Below are 17956 nucleotides of genomic sequence, written 5' to 3' on the forward strand. Positions count from 1 at the left end.
TGAGTAGATTTTATGGAAGCCACCCACGCTCTTCTCTAATCTCTTTCAAAAAAATAAAAGCGACCTCTGACGGGATGTTTAGCTCCGGTATTACCAATCAGTGGTGCACTCGACGCTCCTTCTTTTCGCAATGTTCCGATTTCACCATAAACTATTTCATGTTGAGCTTTTTATGCTTTACGGTTGTTTACAACTTCTTCACATTTCAAATTGGCGCGGGCATCAATAATAATCCATTCATCCGAAATGTGATATGTTCGATGTACCTTTAGCGAAATTTGCAGTTCTAGTTTCGGGCTTGCCACATGGTATTATAGGGGCTTTCTACAAACAAAAAAAAGGCCGTGGACAAATTTACAAAAGAAACTAGTTTAAAATTCCCAAAGAAAGAAAATTATACACATTCAAATAAGATCACCTCTGCCATACTGGTAACGGTCTCCTTATAAAATGAGGTAATCTGTCTCGTAATTTTCTATGTTGGGCATTTATTATATTTACAAGACTCAAATTGGAGGGAAAGCACTAATCATATAGACCCTGTTCTTTATCTAAGAACGGAATGTCTAATGCCCATCCTTAATTTGCGTTCATTTCAAAGCTAAAAAAGTCATAAGATTGGAACATCGGTGATTAAAGTTCTACGATCATTTATCATGAGCACTAAATCGTTTAATTAGAGCGCCATAAAGAATTGACGGGGCATTCACACTGAAGTTCAAGGCTGAAGTTTACTTGCCCCAAACGGATGCTATTCTTCGTCAGATAATCATATTTCTTAATAATTGTAGAGGTATGGGTCCAAGTTTTAGGTTTAACAGGACTAAACATATTGAAAAAAATCAAGAACATTCTTAAAGAGCGTGTTCATTTTAGAATAGCACGCTATCCCTGAATGTGCTTTGGAATATGGTTGCCAAATAGATTGTGGGTGGTAGTTTCAGAGCGTAAGTATTAACATTTAAATCAGACAATGCCTTCGTTGATTTGGATTTACGAAGTCGCGATTATATTGAGTGAATTTGTAGTAATAATAAAATCTTAGTAATTACAAAAACGTGCAAATTATTCAAGCAATCAAATCACCTATATAATCCACGCCTACGAACCTGTTAATATCTAATCTTCATGTAGAGATAAATCCTGGTCTCTACTTTGCTAAAGAATATTACGTATTAGCCTGCATAGGTGCATTGGCAAATCTTTATATCGGAGCGAATGTTCTAAAACTGTGCTTTGGAACATGATTCTGCAATTGTCTTTCGTATTGTCATTTCAATGTATACATTTTTAATCATTAACTTGAAACGTCACATAATGAACCTGAACTATTTGAACTTTTTATAAACTTAGTTGTTTCATTTTGAATCGAGGTATGCATCATTATTATTAGGTTGCCTGCTGTAATTTATTCACCTATCTGTCAAGGAAGCCCGAAAAGCGATTTCGATATATGTTGAAGTTTGAATAAAGTTACTATTAAGATGTTGTCGGAAGACTGAAGAATGAAATGGTAGTCGGTGCGTTTTTGCTACCGCCATTCTTGCTGCATGAATTCGAGCGTTGTCGTACTGTAGGACTGCTTTATCTTTGCCTACTAATGTTGGCTAGTTAATTTATTTATTGGTTTTTTCATCATTCACTCTAATTATTAATCGATGAGCCAGTACTCATAGAACTGTCGTACACAAAATCTAGCCACCAAACAGACCCCATACACTGTTGCAGCTCTGTGGATGATATGCCGCCGGTTCAGTTGTCTATCGATGTGATGAATTCATCTTAGATCACAAATCGAAATTAGCTCACTATTGTAATGTGATGGCAAAGGGAATTGAACGTCCCTGCAACTAATTCTCGCTCAGATCGTGTGGCATCCATTAGGCCACACAGGCATTGTATTTTCTACACGCGAACGAGAGTGTTAACATTTACCGCCTTTGAGATTCACCATTCACTTTCTCTAGAGTTTCTCTATGAAATTCGTTTTCAAAATTTGCGCTTCGGGGTCTTTCGTTATCGAAAACAATCGGCGGTCAAGATGAAACAGATATCTGTGAATTATTCGATTTGTATCGCAACTCATAGTAATCTGTTGGCTAAAATTTTAAATGACTTTATCCGAATGGGAAATCTCAGATTTCGGAAAAGACAAGTGCATCTTGAATACGAAAAAGTGCCGCAAAATGCCCCATCGCTAGAAGATAGCGTCATTTTCATTTATGCGGTTAGTGTTTGGTACGTTAACCTAATACGTTGGACCATCTACCGTCTTCGTTGTTTTCGTTTGTACATAAACCTTTCAAAAGGGACACATATTAATCGAAGCATGTACGTCGTCAATGTAGCTGAGGTATATAAAAGCAAAAGGCTTGACAATAGACAGTAAGGAAGATCTTTAGTCTAAAGCAAAAAAAATCTAGTTTAATTGAATTGAAAAGCTTCTATATTCATAAAATTGACAGAACTCTTTTATGGTCATACGTTTGTCTAACAATGAAGAGTATCTTCAACCATCACCCTTCGTTTAATCAGCCACAGGGTTGCACTGTTGCTCTGTTAACCTTAGCCCCGTTAAGTTTCTCGTGGATTAATTGAGTTCCTAATATTAGCTTGAAGTTGTTAGGTCTGACCATTGAAAATATCATTATAGTTCACTCCGGTAGTTTGCTCACGTTGGTCTTCATTGCGCCACGAGCAATAAGCTTCTGTAAGAGAGTAGGGAATGGTACGCGATCCTGAAGAGCTTCAGTGCTAGCAAATAGAGCTCGTTCCGGGAGTTTAGAATTGCAACGCATTTGGAGAGCGCAATTCTAGCTGTCACTCCCAAATCGTCTGCAGGTATTCCATATATCTGATTCCAGGATGCTCGAAGATGGGGCGTCAGATACACGCATATACAAACCTAAGTAAGTGTCTAATCGTCACAGATCATTAATTGGACGCAGCATGGGTCCAATTTTATGTTTTTACGAAACCTGTCACCTAATAAAATGTTTGCAGCAGCCAATTTATGAAGACGTTAAGAAATAGGTCGTACACTATGTTGAGTATAAGGTAAATACACAAAAGAAATAGGTCTTCTGCCTTAGCAACCGTTCTCTTAGGTACTATTAGAAGAACGCCAATTCAGGCTCACTTACTGCGACCTGATTAGTAAAAGATGCCGAAGAAAGCGACCTTTTGAGGAAATCTTTAATAACGGATGTTCGAACTAAGCTATTAACACGAATTAGTAATGGTGGCTAGGAAGGTCTGAAGTGGTTTAGAATGTCTCACGAGTCTCTGCTGTTGCGAGTGTATATTTACGTTTAAAGGTCTGATTCGCGACCTACTTTTGCTACGTAGTTTATAAATATAGATCGTCTACGAATGTCTTGAATGAAATGAAGGCTCTTATCGAAAAAAATCTCTTTTGTACGAATTTAGAATCGAAACGAATGTGATGTCGTAGACGCAACGCCATCACGAGTATTGAAACTCGAAATTATCGAACATTTTTAGTAAAATAAATATCGTAATAAACTGAATCGTAGATTGTCGACCACTACTGAAGACAGGCTCAATGCAGTTGCTAAGCCATAGGATCTTTTTATATAGCATACGCCTTTAACTCCAAATAAGAAGAAACTCATGATGCAAAGCGTCGCGTGTTATCGTTGTACTCCGCCTAGTGACTTAAGCTACGATTGTCGTGTCATTGCCACACAGAGGCAAACTGAACTTGCCCTTTCAGAGGGACCGCTGTAGCTTGAAATAATTAAAAAAAAAATAGATATTGGATGCGCGTTATTGTAAACACTGAGCTGACGCATTTTGTGGATATCGTGACGAACATGAATCCACCCTGCCGCCAAAATTGTGTCCGGCTATTACAAAAGCATCTTTAGTCGTGCATAAGAACCCAATGTAAGATCCAAATTTGTATGCCTTATTGATTAGCAAAGTGTTGACAGCAGGTCCGTCTAACTTGTTCACTTCAAGAGATGGTGTATTATTGGTATAAACTGTTTCGAGCTGACACGACTATAGCGCTCTGCTTGTTGCAACGCTATCATCTCAAAAATTAAGTTTAGGAAATTGATTCGATCATCGAATAGAAGGCCCTTATTCAAGTTATTTAACGTACACACGCTGTTCATTGTACAGTACATAAAAATGATTTGTGATCGTACGAGTTGATCAGTCTTATAACGATGAATGGGCTATGACGTTATAAGCAGCGAAATTCGCAGAATAACTCCATTGGGATGCGAACGCTACGCTGCTTGGTTGTATTTCCTCTACATCGAGTCGTAAGCTGTTTATTAACGTATTCTTATAGAATACATCTATTTACCTATGTTATTCTATTATACGGCAAGTTCGTAATTCTACTTTTACTGATGTTGGTACTGCTTTAATTACAGAATCCGATAGCCCGACGAGAAGCACTGGCAGTTCCGCGGCCAAGTCGCACCCCAACAGCCTCCACGGGTTCTCTCGGAAACCTTCAGGGAACGTCAGGGCCACAAGGTTTCTTTGATCCTATCATCCCTCTTCGGCCCCAGAACACCCCCAGTCAGCTGCAACTTGCCGCTCAAACACGACATGAGGCTGACGAATGGGTGGCAGCCATTCAGAGCAGAATATCGGTAAGCGGTGGGATAACCTCTCAGTTATATACTTACCTAAGTAGAATTGCTTTTACCTTACCTCTGTTGAAGGTTCACTCGCATACTGTGCACTGGATTGCAAGCCGACATGCAAAATGATACTCTTTGATAAGCTTTCATGTATCTATATTATATATATGCAGGGCTTCTATAGTTTTGCTTGTCTGTTCTTATTCACTTAAAAAACTGTTAAATTGTCAATTCGGCTCTTTTGTATTTTAATCTATTCTAAAGCTTGGCGCTTGCACTAATATATAAAACTATGTATAGGGGGGTATATTTAGGTTCGAGACTATGGAATTGCACTTTAATTTTGTATGTTTGCCAACGTCGAAGGTGAACGACGAGCCATTTCACCAAAGTAAATACATTTTTGGAAATCAAGGAGCATAATAATCATTATGCTGAAATAACGTAATCCTTGTTATATATCTCATCATAGTTGATTGCTTAATTAAGTAATCTGCGAAGGATTCTGTTCCCATAGAAGTTAGGATGCATTTAACTTGGTCTCACTACCATAATTGCCAGGCCACAAAAGACACCTAAAATATAAAATCTGCTCTAGTCAGTGACACTTCAAAATCAAATAAAAACTTATACCTGAAGCCATACAATAATAAAAGCACATTTAAGTTAATACTTAATAGTTTAAGTTAATAATTTAAGTCGCCTACGAATCCTACCGAATTAGTACTTTATGCTAAACATGACCAAGATGTCCATCAAGATTGACTTTGGCAGCTTTAGAACGGCTTTCTATGTGTATATAGTAATGCTGGACAACAAACAAGACGAAACCCTTTTAACGAATGCTTTTAATAAAACTGTGTTTACTGCGTGTTGTGAATACTGTGAAAAACGGGCTGTAAATTGACGCCTAAATTGAATGCAGACACTTTCGATTTTGTTAGCCAATACTCATGTTCCTGTAGCTTTCATGGTGTGTCCTAAAAAGAGAACGACGTCGTCACGTATCTTTCGCCTTATGCCACCAGGGGCGGTTACTATTCTGTCTCTTTTACTTTATCACCAAGCCGTTATAAAATTTAGTAACATATTCAAGCCCGTTTGCGGGAGGAGCAATTACCGTACGTATTTTATAGTTTTTTTGCAATCACCGACGGCTTCATGCAAAGGCTTCAACAAAAAACCTAAATAAGCACCCCAGTAAATCATCTATGCAGGCAATTTGAACCTTTCTCGTCAGTGAATTCTGTCATAAACTCTGTAAGCAAGGGGAGCAGCGTTTCACTTAAAGGTTAGTATCTTTCGAGTACAGGGTTAGGCGGATAGTTCACGAAATCGAATGGCCTTAAGGTGATAAACAGCATGCATTTTGAATATGTGCACGGCATATAAATATATGGTGCATAAAATACATCTATCAGTTTTTTTTTTCTATCTCCCATGACGTTTTACGTCTTTTGTATTATTCCTTAGAGATTTGAAAAAAGTGATCGTTATCGAAATTTCCTCGCATACAGGTGGTGGATGTGAAATTCCTTCGCAAAGACTATCGACACCGAAACTGGATCAAACACTTTCAAAATCTATTCGTCAAGCGAAGATAAACTGGAAAGTGAAATAGAAACACAGCATTTAATTGTATAATAAGTGGTCCAATGGAACTCCCTTATTTCTCGTCAGGGGGAAGGTTTTCATTTAGGAACGGGTTTAGTTACTAGAGTGATGATTGACGCCTAGTCGAGTAATAAGACTCTTTTTTAATGAAATTGATTTTGTCTACACGAAATGATATATAGTGCTGATATTATACTAGGTTTCCATTCAGTCCCCATCCCCTCCTCTTCAATATTTTGCCCTAATTCACTCGAGATGTCCATAAAAGCCATAGTATAATGAGTGATTTAGATAACACTCAATAATTTAATTTATGCAAAATTTTCTAGTCCTTAGCAAGTGGACGTAAGGGGAGCAGAACCCTTTCACACATTGCTATATATGGATACTGCGAACTATTACAAGGAGTCGTCTCCGCACACTGTTCAACGAATCAGAACATTTTGAAGATTTTTTTTAGGGTGTAATTAATTCGGCATAATAAATGCACCAAGATTAATTTTTGAACACAGAAATTTTACTTTATCATGCCATTGAGCGTGTAAAAAAAGTAACAGAAATAAAAAACGATATCGCAGGAAATTTTTGGCGCATCTAACAGTGTGACTCAGAATGAAACGGCTGGAACTGCTTAGGATGTTCATACCGAAAAAATAACCAAACTCTACTAGCCGAGAAAGAGCACAACGAAGCAACCCAACGGTCTGTGAGCCAATCAAATCGTGAGCTTGGCATCAAACATTTATTGCATTTTAGGACGTTGCAAGCTAAATCTGTTGTACTAACGCGGGAAAGACACACTCAATTCTAACGAGACGGGGCATCCGTCAACCGTCGCCTTAATGTAAAAACATATCTTGATGAGAATTTTCCACACAAGTAGATTAAATGAGTAGGTCTTATGGAGTACCCTGCCTGTTTTCCAGACCTGATACCATCGGGCTTTTTCTTAAGGAGACATCTTAAAAATAAAGTTTTCCGTTAAAATCCGAGGGCACGTGCGCTACAATTAAACGTCGTTAAAGTTTATAGGCCAACAGCCTGCCGTTATCATAGTGTATTAACCAGGACAATAATCATTTTCAACATACGGGAGAAGTTATATATTTTATGTAGATTCTTGTACAATTTCAATATTTATCATATGCCAATTAAAGCTGGAGTTATAGTTATTAGAATTGTGTAGGCGTTTGTTCAACACCTTTTATACATATTCGCTGGCACTAAAATTCCATGATAGATTCAAATGTATATAAGACAAAAGAGGTAACCGTATACGCTTCGAGCTTAAGATAAATCTTCCCCTCTATTGAAACTGCGAATTGCAACAACAGCGCGCATAAATAATACGCTAGACCGTAACAGGCATTTTAACAACGAAGACCCACAATTTGGCAACTGTACGATTGCCGTAGGCACAAAGAACATGTTTTTAAAGAGAGAACAGTTTGTATCGGGTAGAATAAAGAGTAAATAAGGAGTTTAATTCCTGCCGGCGAATAAGCTGACGAACATTGACACTACATGTTGGTTTCCCAAAAAATGCACCATTATTACTATTTCAATATAGACAGCAATTGATTAGGCCCGCAGGACTAAGAAGACTACCGCATTTTTCATTCGCTGGCATAAAACAATATCATCTATCGATATAACTGGCTGGCCTTCTTTTGTGTTTCATCACATTTATCATGTAACAATGCGTTGATAGATGATTTACGTGTTCTTAAGACAGATCATCCAATATCGCATCTCGTCCTATACCAACTACAATGACCTTCCGTGTATAAATGTTGCTCGAGTAATGGTACAGATTCGTTTCGATATAATCTGTATTGTGATTAGAATTGAGGCTTTCTGATTGTTTCCATACTCCATACAAGGAATTGCATCGCTTTGAATATGTTCCTGTTATTCCTGTTTCCCTAGCCAGGATATCTAACCTTGGACCAGGGTTTTCGCTCAAATACTTAGGAAGATGTTCCACTTCCGCACTATCTTCGTTCTTACCAATTTGCTCTACCAGTGACCAGGTGTGTCTTTCTCCAACAGGAGACCAGGTAATGAAAGGTGTGAGGAAGCAAATAGGACACTGGACTGAAATCCTCAGTGTATGACACACATAGTACCACTATATGCCGTTGGCGTCCTGCCGCAACGAAGCACGGTTCTATTTGAGAAGAATACATATAGTGCACGAAATGTACTGCGAATTAATGAGTGCGATCAGCAAAGATGTGCAGATAAATCAGAATCTGGACTAATTTATATCAAGAAACAGTTTTATCAATGCAAAAAGTTCTCAGCATTGTTATTTTAAGCGCTGCTCGTAAGGTTAAATACGAGGGGACTCTTGATCCTGGTGGCACTCAGTAGCACACGACGTTCTGTCACCTGGCATGACCGGGTGAGCTCATATGAGCCCAGCGTATTGTAGCAGAGATCAGTGGAATAATCGAGTCAACATGTCATAGTTCATTGCAAGGATGCCTGTTTTTACTTCCTAAACATGATTTTTTTTTGTATTTTGCGTCAGACAAGGTCACCCCTATTGTCAAACCGAGGACCTTTCTGAATCGTTCCAATTCGCAGAAGTTGCCTTTGATGCAGTAGTTTAAAAGGCCCTACCCCAGGATGGAGCGTAGGTGCATTCGGCTGAAACTGAATTTGCTTTCTTATTGAAGTTATAATGATAGATATTCAACGATACATATGAACCGTTTTCACAATGCAATATTATTAATAAAAGAAGTGATTACGACATCTCAGTATAAATAGCCTCTCCTAAGTAAAGCCGATATAGGTCACCAAAGGCGGAACTGGAACAACAAAAACAGAAGCTGCGGGTCTCTACAATTGGCACACGATCATTTTAATTGTGTAATCTTTAGTTCATTACGAACTGATACTTCAAAATGAGATCTATTAAGACATGGTGACAAACATGGAAAGAGGTCGAATGGGCTGTGCAGCCGGTACCTTTCTGAATCGCTGCTTGGTTTGACCTAATCAGGTCCGCGGCAATCCGTGCCCTCTTCTCCTACATCGTACGACCGTCATTTAAGACAAATCACGCTCCCCTAGTGATATTGAGATCTAGTCATAACCCCTTGGCTTCGGGCACTAGCTTATACTCACATAGCCACTGATAAGGGACTAGCAAATATTATAGCGGCCATTTATCCTTATGATTTTAACAATACACAAAACTCGACCGACAGTTGGAGCGTATTAACTTAAACGGAACTTAAAACTTGAAAAAGTGCTTTGAGCTCTTGTGATGCTTACTATATTCGATAGAGATATCAGGCCGCACACTCAAACCGCGCGTGATTTAATGAACAGCACACTTACGCTATTGAACAATTGGGTGAGCCCTTCTCCGCGGGCCACAGATATACAGGTGAAATAAACGATACTCTGCATATCTGTCTTAAATACATTGAAACAAGGCCCTAATTATTGTTTGCGTGGACGCTAGTAGTTTACTAATTGGAGGAATAGTTTCATCATCGAATTGCCCGATACACTTAGGGGGTGCCTCGAAGTTGCAAAGCTAATAAGTATATGTTAATAGCGAGCTGGTCAATACTTCTAATTTGCGAAAGATGCTACGTAATCAAACGCAAGATAATGCGATGAGATCGGTCTTATAGGTCTAGGCTTCGTACAGCGCATTGTTTTATGATTCCGGCAAAAGCCGGTGCTAAATACTTTCCTATGAAAGCGCTCCTGGAACATGCTCGCCCTAGAGGATGAGATAGAACCATATGGATACATATCGAGCACCGGATGCCGCCGATGCTACTTTTACGGAGAAATTAAGTGCACTGTATGGCCTCAAGATATAAATCAGTTCAAAGGTAACGCGTACATGTGAAGTCGAATCAAGGCAATGTATTTAATATTCGTTGTACCGTATGATACTGCTGTCACCAATGTGTGGCTGTGTGGAAAAAAATATGAATTTTTTGCCATAACATATCAGTTAGAGGAAAAGAATTAATGACATATGCATCAGACTGCGGATAATCGCGACCATGGATTAGAAGATGAATGATCGACTTTGAAGAGTGGTGATTACATTGACGCTGCTTCTTTTCACTCCTCGAGTAAAACAAAATGTAAGGTTAAGGGCGTATTCGTGATCGACTGCATTCATTAGGTAAGACTTCTCTAAACGGTTATATATAGAATCTCTGTGAAGTTCGATACTCATATTCGATGCGTAATATTACAAACGCAGATACACTTTAGCTATGAAAAGCGTAACTATGAGCTATATCTAATGTGATTAACGACTTTATCGTTTTCATTACTATTGTTCTAGGCATCGTCACTTGACATCGAAGGTCTAAACCTTGAAGGTTGTTCATCGTACGTGCCGATTGAGAGTGCCAGTGATCATCACGGCGCAATCTCACAAACCTTGCAACTTTTAGACGAGCTACTCAGAGAAACGCCTGTCGTTATGGAGACGAATGCCAATACAGGCAATGGCGGCAATGCTAAGGAACCTGTCGCCAATGCGACCATGTGCGCTGGGGTGGTCGGCGGTCAGGGCGCCGCTGCTTCGGCGGTCGGAGCAGATGTGGCGCCACAGTTGCAAGCTAAAGCACAGCTGCAGAGCACCGGTAACTGTACTAATAATAACAATCAACATTTTCTAGATTTTTAGTATCTTGTAGCTGAGGTAATTCGTCTGTGCTTTTTAGTCGTTTCTTTTTTTTATCGTTATGCCAACTTTGTTTGTAACTATCAGAAATATACCTTAAATTCTGAGTGGCTTCAAAGGTCTTTCTCGTTATAAGAAATAGTGACAATCCGCTGATGACGGTATGTCTATTCACCGGTGACGTGAGTCAAGATGTTATCCACCAGGGTCCAGGGTTCTATTTGAGCGGTTCCTCTATAGAAGTTAAGCAGTTAAATAGTGTAGTGAAGTTTAATGCAGATAACATTTAATCATAATCGTATGATAAGTATTGACAATATTCTATAATTAGTTCTGCGTAGCACCACATTTAAAATAAGCGCCTTGAACGGAAAGTTATTTCCGATTAGAGCAGGGTTCTGGGAAGGAATGATAGTCTGATAGCTGGGAGGATAGGTATACAAACGGCCGGGGGATCTGCAAATTAGGTGCGTTTTAAATTAAGTATTAGTTAGTTCATTTTAGGGCCTAAAGCGAACGTTTCTGATAAGAATATGAAACGAATAATTTTCCATGAGGAAAGTAAATAACTTCTATGCGAATGAGAGAAGATATCAACTTGCGCTTTTGTAGACATTGTACAACTAAATATAATAACTACTGAACGTAATGAACGATATTTATCTGATTTTTGAAGTTTCGACGCCGGCCGGTGACGACATAGCTGCAGGTGCCAAACCAAAATTGCACACATCTTGGTCGGAGGAAGAACGGGAACAGCATGCCAGCATAATGGCTCATCAGCAGGCTCTTCGAAGGGCTACGCACTTGCGACAGAGGAAGATATCCACTGAACTCAAGGTAGAAAACACCTGACAGCAAATGGATCAGTCCTACTAATGTAATATAAATACCTTTTACCTATTATTCTTTCTATGATTATTTATTTATTAACATAGAGTAGTGCTTTAGTTAGAAAAGCAGAACGCTGTCTTCTTTATAAAAGATTATATCTAAGCTTACTCTGTGCTTTAAAGTATGTTAGGTTTTGAAGAATAATATAAGTACTCGGTCATTTTCAAAAACAAAGTTTCCGGATTGTGTAATGTAGACAGAGTAGAGCGTAGTCTATTGATCGGAAAGCTGCTAGGGGTTGGAATCAGTTTCCGTGTATAAACTGGATGTAAGAATATTTAAACGATTGCTGCTCATATGTTAAAGTTGAATCCTGAGACGATCACTCTGGACATTTTTAGGGATCTTGGTAGGGCTTTCTACATTTCAGTATTACATTCCGGTGGAACAAAGGGCCTAACAGGGATGGTTTGCGTTGAATGGCTGAATAATCGTTTGCCCCGAAATTTAGTCTGTTTGCGATTTGGATGATCTATTGTACCTAATAGTTTCACATAATATGAATATACAGTAATAAGATCACTAAGTTCAAATTTTTACCGGGTCAAGTCTCGTTCTTTTAAGTTGTCAAGAGATATGTATATTGGATTGAAATTAAACAAACGAAGTTCAGGTGTGTGACATTCCCTAGAAACTAGTCGACGCTTCTGAAGGCTACTACGTTGAACGTAGTAGTCAAGAATGCATTAATATGCTGATTTCTCCTCCTTTGATTTCTATGGCGACTAAACTCAGATAACCTAACCTTCCAATAATAATAGTAATGATGTTCCAACAATACCAAAAGAAAAAGACATCAATCGCATACATTCGTATATGTCCCTCGTATATTAAAGACGTGTTGTAATTTATGCTATTGTTTTTTAAGTATGGTGAATAGCAACGTATTGAAAAACTTGACCTGTTCAGTACATCGAAAAATGCGGCATATAAGTTCAGGAGGAGGCGCCTTACAAACGGACGGTTTATAAAATCTGCTTTTCAAATAATCTTCTTGCAGTAAAAATGCAGTATATGTGAAAATATATTAAGTCTAGTGTCGGTGCGTCTGCAGATGCGCTTTTGTATGGCTTTAGTGTAACATATAGACATTATGCGTGTATGCGCGAACAATTATACGTATAGCACAGCCATAGAGTACTAATTGGAGGGGCTTCTGAGAAACGTGCATTGGTCCGCAGGGCGAAAGTGGCGTGCATTGAATTTTAAGTCTGCGCTCTTGCTGTACTATATTTCCTGCTAGAGCATTTACTGAGTTAGACGATGTATGTGCAAAAGTGCGGCGGACTGGACCGCGTTCTCTGCTTAACCGCTTAATGCCTTCGTGTTATCTTAGAACACCTAGGAATATATATACATATTAATAGGATGGGTCAAAAGTGTGAAGTCTATTTTAATGTCACAGAATAGAATTCAAGAGTGAGTATCTGGACGTGTTTTCACTCTTGCATTAACTGACTCTAGAGGCCTTAGTCCGCGCTATATGTGGGAAACAGTACCCACCAAATGTCCTCAGAGGGACCCTTAACAACGCTCGATTTGTTCAGTGTATTTTTTCGTAGTGAAGAGAAATCAAGAGCAGTTAAAGCACGGTACTCGAGGCCGCCATTTAATGTCATTGTCGCGTTAACCATTTTCGCACAGTAGGACAAGTTGGCTCCTCTTGCTGAAAACAAAGATTGTTCTATCCAATGATTGCTTTTTATATTGAGAAAGTGCGTCTGTTTCGTTCCAACTCGTGCTTCAAACTCTGTCGCTGACAGCTTGTTGAAAAGCGGAGTTATGGAACACAACGTCTTATTGAGGTCTCTGGATCGGCATCTATACAGTTTATCCGATCCGTGCTCTTCTGAACTGTCCTTCATCTGTGAGTGAGTCACTTTTGTTTCAGTGTTTTGAGCAATAGCCTAATGTTGTTTTGGCCAAAAAGACGTGTCGTCTATATTTTGAGAGACATTTGCGAAGCGGCTCTATAATTGATTTCCCATTTCGATAGCAAAACGTTACGAAATATAGACATTGTTTCAAACATCAAATTTCCATTACTTAACATCGCATACACTGTTATTGCTTGACATTCCGCTAGTTCTTGCTTTAATATCAACATCGGGGGAGACGGACGAGATTGACGTCTATATATATATATATATATATCTATATATATAAATGGGTGCCCGAACGTTCGCGTTTATGATTTCATCAGATATGCGTATTTTATGGAAATTTCCCTTTAATAGCATGCATATTTACAGCGGCGTAATGCAATTACGTAAAGTTCTAACTAATTAACTGACAATAATGATGAGACAAGTTATACATATAATGTATTGAAATATAGTGTCTGGCATCAGATTCAAACCACAGACAAATGAACCATACACAGTAAGCTTGTTATAACATATTTCCAGCTTGAGACGATCCAAAAGCAGCTGAGGCGGACAAAAAAAGCACAACCAAAAGCGATCCCCGAGGAAGGAAATGATCGCTCAGCGTTCGAAGAACAGCTTCAGGAATTGACAGAAACTCTCAAGACCCTCGAGGGCAATCTTGGTCAAACAGAACTAGAGGCCCAGAAGACCAAACGCAATTGGGACTCGAAAATGGAAGAGGTCTACAAACACATATACGACCCGGCCACCATTCTCAATATAGATGTAAGATACTTTTAGGTTCATACCCAAAAAGTACACATGTTAGAAAGTGGTCAACATTTTAAAATTCTGTGAAGGTGTCTATTCACACTAATAAACCGTTATATTATAATAAAGCATATAGATACCAAGTCCGACTAAAATGGAAATACAATAGCAAAATTGTATTATTACCAGGGGTGTACTTACAAACCAATCGCCAGTAGGCCAATCTATGTGTAAGTATTATAATCGATTATATTTGTATGCATAAAGGTATGTTTTATGGTGAAAGCATTTAGGTGTAACTCTCTAACAAGTCATAGAATCAAACAGTAAAAAATACTTGAATACCATGTGAACAGATGCTAAGGTGGTCTCTTGTCCAACTATGGTAAAAAATCGTTATTTGGAAAAAATGCCCACTTTAAACTAGCCAAATTAAAATATGATGATACTGGTAAAAATATGGTTATATAGGACTATGATGTTGTTGTGCACGTGAGATCTAGCTGGGAACGGGTTTTTCAAGCACTGACCTACAAGAAGACAGATTTAAGATTAAGTTCCTTCTTTAAGATACTTACACACATCAGAGTATTCAGTATCTGGGATCCGCATAAAATGTACCCTCGAAATCGACGAACAGTTAGTACGTCGTATCTAGTGGCCTGTCGAACATTTTCCTAATATTATTCAGAAAAGTCGTAGATGCTGTCTCGCTGCAACGCTCTCTTCAAAACCCGTATTCATCTTTCGAGATGGCTTCCGCGCTCTTCAAGTGGGAGGACAATCTCTTCGTCAACAGTTTAGCCAATGACAATGAGGCAGTTGGTATCCCTTTCTCTTTACGGATCACATCGTCGCGTAAGGGCCCAAAGTGAGCACGCTGTTAAGGTTCTCACTGCATACCCTGTCTAGGTCCGCAGGTTCTCGATAGCCTGTATAGCTTACTATTTGGAAAGCTTACGCCAAAGTAAATCACGCTTTGTTGCAGCTTCTTCATCAATCATCTTTTTGGAGAGCAATAATGTCACACAAGGTATTATATAAGTGCTAAAGCTTTCTAGGAGCGGTCGGGCGCACTGGCGAATCTTTACAGGCGTAACCTTCCATACTGATGACACTGTATACTAATAAAACGTAGTGAACCCACCCAAAGAACCTCTTTGGATCGAGATTGTAAAGTAAGGCTTTGCTGACGAGGATCTTCCGCGCTACAAAATCTATCGCAATGGAGATATATATTTTTAGCGTCCTCACCTTCTAGCGGTGGGTAGTTTATTTTAGAGAATATAGCGTCCCGTTAGCCAGAAACACGTCGATGATTAGATATCCGGCGTGATCCTTGAATTTCGAATTGCGCTTGACAGTCTAGCGGTCATCCTCTGCGAACGTATCCTGCAATGTTCACCCTTGATTCAGGTCGGGTTCAACTAAAACAGGCGTTAAAGTCATCAACAGTCTACAGATTTCGACCATAATTCTTGAGCAATAGGGCAATTATAATAACATGGCAGATGAGCCACAGTCTCTCATAACAATACTAGCGATTCCATATAACATTCAGTATTTCCGGAAAATAATGACAGCAAAGCTTCTAGTCCACTTTGCTAACCTATTTAACCGATATAACGAATTTATATACTATCATAATGACATTCTCAGTACTGATGTCACCATGTTTCTTCCTGATCGCTTTGCTACTCATTATCGCTGTGGACGCCACTGACATTGGTGTTATAATAGCAATGGGCGGAGCGTAAGAATACGAGCGGTCGAGCTTCGACCCGACGCATCGGGGGTGGATCGCTGCGCGTGCGCGCCGCCAAGTTCATTCAGAGCCCCCGGCCAAGGAAGAAGCCCCACGACACCAACACCAACGGTGGCAGTAAGGATGGCAGCGGTAATAATAACAATAACAGCAACAACGGTCAGAACTTTGACCGTGAGCTCTAACTTTCTCTTTGTTTTCTTTTCTAAGATTCAAAACTTTGCAGCACAAATTTCAGACAATGTGCGTCATTGCTATTGTACCAGTTTTGAATATATACGAAGGTCGTGAGAATTTCCTAGCAGTTTAGAAACGTTCCATGTTTCTAAATATTAGTTCATAGTAAAACTAACAAAGAGTGAAAAATCTATATCTAAAGGGTGTAGTTCCTTTTCAATAAGACCTTATAATAATAAAAGTTCCTTATAGATAGGAACAATAGTAGAATGAACCAAAGTTAAATGGTATTAATATATACTATAAACCACATTGTTTCACAACGTGGAAAATTACGAAGCAAGATGCACGATGTTTTTGTTGTTTTGAATGTCATTTTTGCACTTCCATGCTAAACACGAAAGCGACACAGGTAAATTCACAAATAAGTTTGATGAAAAATCGGCTAGTTTAAGGGGTTCGATACTTGCCGTCCGCGAACCTAGCTATTTTATCTGTGTCTTGTATCTTTTGTGACGGCTACTGCAAATGGTTGCAACGATCCACTGATGATTATCGACACGCATTCGGTTGACATAGACAAGCACGGTGGCGGTGGAGGCTCAAACGTGGAAGATTCAGACACGGATGAGAAGAGCTCGGGAGCGCGCACGTTAGGCGCAAAACAAGGACGAAGGGGTACGTTTCGGGTGTTTGGCAGTCTTCTCGATTCAAAAAGAGGCCGCTTCGGGGGCAGCGGGAAACAACAGCAACCATACGGAAGTGGTCAAGGGCAACAGCAGCAGGGAAAAGATGGACATGTGACCAATAACTTTAGGTGAGCCTATATATACCTATATGCTATATATGTGAACGAAGTCAGAGCTTAGAGATAACAGTAACCCATACCAAACAACAAAATAATTTGTTTTTGCCAGCAATAACACTTACTTCAGAGTACACCAAATCATCCTGATTGTACACTTTAGTATTATTAGAAAAATACTTCAACAAACTTGATTCAACTAATTTACAAATCTGTTTACTGTTTTATGTAGATATACCACTCACCTTAAAAGTGTATTGCAAACTAAAAAGAACGTACCTCTTATACTGATGTATAACGAAAAATATTCAAATTTGCATGCAATTACAAAAAAAAAATACTATGCAAGTCTGCTATCAATTTCTGTAACCACTTCTGTGTTTTGAGTCCGTAAAGCATTCCGTCAGATGGCTGGCTCCCAGTACGCAACGAACCGTATGTCTGTCTATATCCGGGTTTGAGCCTAGACCACACAATGTGCCTCTAAGACTAGCAAGCAAATGCACGACCAACAAAGCTATCACGGGCACAGCCTGCTTGAAAAAGATAAGGCACACTTTTCTAATATGGATGGCTATAACGAATTAATAAGCCTTTAATTACAGGTAGAAGCCAAAGCACTTTGGCGCACTGGACAGACTTGAGCGGACACGAACCTAAGTTTATGGGCAAAGGGCATTCCTCACAAAAACATCGTTCTCTATTTAACTCAACGAGATTTGCACGGAATAGCGTTAATAGTTAGGACTTCCTTATCAGATC

The 17956-nt window shown here is 39.1% G+C and overlaps 1 protein-coding gene across 1 annotated transcript in view; it reads left to right on the forward strand.

The window, feature by feature from the left end:
- Nucleotides 1-17956, forward strand: part of LOC111251450 (uncharacterized) — a 35919-nt gene that overhangs the window by 5703 nt on the left and 12260 nt on the right. Inside the window, exons 4-9 of the mRNA XM_022808028.2 lie at nt 4410-4634; nt 10570-10873; nt 11591-11754; nt 14217-14462; nt 16188-16344; nt 16969-17206. Of these exons, the coding sequence (XP_022663763.2) occupies nt 4410-4634; nt 10570-10873; nt 11591-11754; nt 14217-14462; nt 16188-16344; nt 16969-17206 (1334 nt within the window). The remainder of the gene's footprint in view (nt 1-4409; nt 4635-10569; nt 10874-11590; nt 11755-14216; nt 14463-16187; nt 16345-16968; nt 17207-17956) is intronic.

The sequence above is a fragment of the Varroa destructor genome, unplaced genomic scaffold (genome assembly GCF_002443255.2).
Source record: "Varroa destructor unplaced genomic scaffold, Vdes_3.0 BEIS01000001.1, whole genome shotgun sequence".
In the NCBI taxonomy this organism is placed as follows: Eukaryota; Metazoa; Arthropoda; class Arachnida; order Mesostigmata; family Varroidae; genus Varroa; species Varroa destructor.